Below are 3917 nucleotides of genomic sequence, written 5' to 3'. Positions count from 1 at the left end.
GGGCCGGCTGGTGAAGCTCTTGCCGCAGATCTCGCAGATGAAGGGCTTCTCTCCTGCGGGCGATGCACACAGACGCGTGACCCCGGGCGCCGACGGAGCGTCGGGGTCTCCCCACCGCTGGGAGGCTCCCCCGGCCCCAGCGCAGCCTCTCTCCCCTAGCTCCCCATCCAGGGAGGAGGGAACCGACTGCCGAATAGGAGGGACCCGCGTCCTCCCTGTCAGGGCCACTGACCCCCCAGCCCCCGTTTCTCTGATCTTTTCTGCTGTCATTTTTCTGCCCTGCCCTGTGCTGCTGTGCACGTGTCTTGTACTCCTCTTTCTGCATGGTGCAGAGCCATTTTCTCCAATCTTCGTAAAAATCAAATTCTGGGTTTTTTTTTTATTGATTTTTTGGTACTGGGGATGGATCTCAGGACCTTGCCTTGCAAGGCAGACGGCAGAGCCACTGTCCTGGCCTTCAAAAATTGTTTTAAATAGCACCGATTAATTCCAATATGAGTGGGGCATAGTGGCCCATGCCTGTAATCCCAACACTCCCGAGGCTGAGGCAGGAGGATCGCTGTGAATTTGAGACCAGTTTAGGCTACACAGTGAGTTCAAGGCCAGCCTCAACTACATAGCAAGACCCCATCTCAAAAAACCAAACCAGGGGCAGGGGATTTAGCTCAGTGGCACCATGCCTGTCTCACAAGCACAAGGTCCTGCGTTTGATCCCCAGCACTACAAACAAACAAACAAGCCCCCAAAACAAAAAACAAAACCAAACCAAAACAACTAAAAAACCAAATCATAAATCAATGAATGCCAATGAAAACGTTGTAGAATACATAAATGTAATTATTAACATGAAAATCTTTAATCTATAAGGATTATCTATGATCTAGTAAAACAAGCAAGTTATAAAATGTATCTACCTTTAAAATATGCATAGGAAAGATACAAATAGAATATAACAATACCAATGATTATTTTTAGGTAATGTAGATTATGGGTGATTTTTATTTTTATTTTTTTTTGAGACAGCAGTTGAGACTGACCTGGAACTCACTGTGTAGCCCAGGCTGGTCTCGAACTCACAGAGATCCTCCTGCCTCAGCCTCCCGAGTGCTGGGATTACAGGCCTGCACCACCATGCCAGGCTTGTTTGCTCTTTTGAAACAGTCTCACTCTGTAGTTCAGGATGGACCTGAACTCATTATGTGTGCAGGCTGGCCTGGAACTCAAAGCAATCCTCATGCCTCAGGCACATCTGCTCAATTTTTACTTTATTTTTAATGCTAATCTGTATTTTCTGAAATAACGTGACTCGTGCAATAATGTGTTAAAAGCAGCCCTGTGTGATAACCAATTAGCAGACCCATGGCCCCTGCCCCTTGGTGGTCCGGTTTGAAAGCATCAGCCTTGCGTTTCTAGTCTAGTCTAAGCAGATAGTCCCCACGGGACTCCCTGCCTATTTCGCAGGGACACAAAGCGAGGAACACGCATTTAGCTCACGCTGGCACACAGTCCTGCTCTCTCAGCATCTCTCATTTGTAGTCTGAGGCTCTCAGTGAGTCCCAAATGACTACCACAAATCCACGGCTCCAATTACAGCTGTTTCCCAACCTTTAGTCACTTGCTTTGTTGCTCCATCCCTGCACAGGCATAAACCCCAACCCCACCTTCCTCTGCCTCTCCTTATTCATGCTGCTCAGCTCCTAACGGTGCTTGCCAGTGACGTTAAGGTTCCTCTGAACCCTGAAGGGCTGAACCAACGAAGAATAAAAACAACATTGGAAATCAGCTTCTGTGCACTGTCCACTGAGGGGAGCGTGGGAACAGACCCCCGGAAGGTACGGGACGCAAGTTCACCAGGCCGGGCTGGTAGGGGGCGCGCAGACCTCGCCCTTAGGCGCAGCGCAGTGAGGAGCATGAAGAAAGCTCTGGAAATGGAGACAGACTGCAGGGAAGTCGGCGGAGCGCAGGAAGGCAGCCGCTGTCATCCGGCCACAGACACGCTCGGGCGGCCCTGGGAGCTCCCAGATCTACAGAGCTACAGATCCCTCTGTGGCGCTTTAACCACTTCTTCAAACTGCTTTCCAGGTATCTCTTCCAGAACGTCCCACAGTTATCTCAAAACTTACAAATGTAAAATTAAATCACACCCGCTCCTCTCTCCACTAGTCTAAATTTGCAAATGGTAGAAAGCCCCAAAGCTGATGCTAGACCTTGAGTTCCCTCCCACGTCATCTGCAGCTGACAGTCACTGAGCCCACTGGGTCACCCTGTGCTGTCCCTTCACCCTCTGCTGTTCCTGTAGCTTGCGTCCCCACAGCTCCCACTAGAACCCACAATATCCACCTGGCTGGCATCACCATCTCTGCCCCTGCTGTCACCCTGCAGTCTGCTCTGCACACTGCAGCCAGCGGCTACACCTGTGATCCCAGCGCTGGGGGAGGCGGAGGCAGGAGGATCACACGTTGGAGCCCAGCCCGGGCAACTTAGTGACTTAGTGAGAACTTGTCTCAAAGTAAAAATAAAAGGCTGGGGACGTAGATCAGTGGGAGGACCCTGGGTTCAAGCCCAGCACCAGGAAAAAAAAAGAAAGGGTCATGTCACACACTGCTTAAAACTGTTCCCTTCTGACCTTTCTTCAAGTCCAGAATTCCTCCGTGGCTCCGGGTCCCTTCTCATCTGTCCCTGCCTGTCCCTCCCCACTGCCACACCCTCGCACACCGCCCACGGCACCTGCCGGATGAGCAGCTCTTGAGCACAGCAGCCTTGTTTACTAGGCTTTAGCAAACACTTACAGGTATCGTTCATTCTGAGACACGCATCTGCCCTGACACTTTAACACCTCTGAAACTGGCACACACCTTCTCATCAACACCGTGTCCTTGCTGGACCGAAAACCTTCTCTTAGCAGTATATACGTTCAGCTTGTCTCGGGACTGACAGATTTTTGATTTCTCTGCTCTAACGCTTTGTGCCCAACAGTCCTCTCCGTATCACTCAACTTCTAATACAGACTTTTCCTTAGGCAAAGGGTATACTGACCAAGGAGCACTCAGGGGGCAAAGCGCCCGTCACTCGTAAAGCAACCAAGTGGTGATTTCCTGTGTGTGCCATCAGCGCAGCCCGGCCGACCGGACGCAGAAGACCAGGCCCTGGAGCGGTGCCCTCAGCCTCCACCTCCGACTCGCTGAGCACCGCTGTGCCTGTGGTCTGGGCAGCACTCAGACTGCCCTGGACAGGTCATGCAAGCTCTGGGCCTCGGTTCCCTCACCTGAAGGTAAAGGGGTTCCTACCTAGAGGGCGGATGTGGGGCAAACCACAGCACCTCCAGGAACGTGCGTCAGCCTTAGCTCCGAGAGGTGGAAGCCAGATTTCAGCCTGTGTTCCCAGGCACTCAGCACCCTGCCGTAAACAGTCCCCGTCCTGGGAAGCCTGGATGATGGCTGATGTCTGATGGCTGGCCGGGTTCCCTAGACAAGTTGTGCCTCACTTTGAACTGCAAAGACATCTTCATGACCCGTGTGATTCCCACAGGGCCTTAACCCCCAATACTCCATCCTCTCTAAGTGTGAACCCTGCTTTACTTATCTGAGTCATCTTCTTCCTGGATGCTCTCAGATACTACTATCATTTTTTGTTTTCTTTTGGTTTGAGACAGGGTCTTGCTATATAGTTCAGGCTGGCCTTGAACTCATTATGTACCCCTGGTTGGCCTCAAACTCATGGCAATCCTCCTGTCTCAGCCTCCTTAATGCTAGGATTCCAGCATTCAGCAGCACGCCTGGCCTTCTGCTATCATTGTTTTTTGTGTGTGTGGTACCAGGGATCAAACCTAGGATTCTGCACTTGTGAGGCAGGCACAATGCCACTGAGCTAAATCCCCGGCCCTACTATCATTCTTTTTTTTTTTTTTTTTTTTTTTT

The 3917-nt window shown here is 51.1% G+C and overlaps 1 protein-coding gene across 1 annotated transcript in view; it reads right to left on the bottom strand.

Annotated features, from left to right (window-relative positions):
* Znf652 (zinc finger protein 652) overlaps positions 1-3917 on the bottom strand; it is a 17920-nt gene that overhangs the window by 5751 nt on the left and 8252 nt on the right. Inside the window, exon 5 of the mRNA XM_010620320.3 lies at positions 5-53. Coding sequence (XP_010618622.1) covers positions 5-53 — 49 coding nt within the window. The remainder of the gene's footprint in view (positions 1-4; positions 54-3917) is intronic.

This window comes from Fukomys damarensis, unplaced genomic scaffold (genome assembly GCF_012274545.1).
Source record: "Fukomys damarensis isolate Sample0158 unplaced genomic scaffold, DMR_v1.0_HiC HiC_scaffold_13, whole genome shotgun sequence".
NCBI lineage: Eukaryota > Metazoa > Chordata > Mammalia > Rodentia > Bathyergidae > Fukomys > Fukomys damarensis.
Note: the sequence above shows the minus strand (reverse complement) of the source record. Positions and strands in the feature narration are given on the sequence as shown.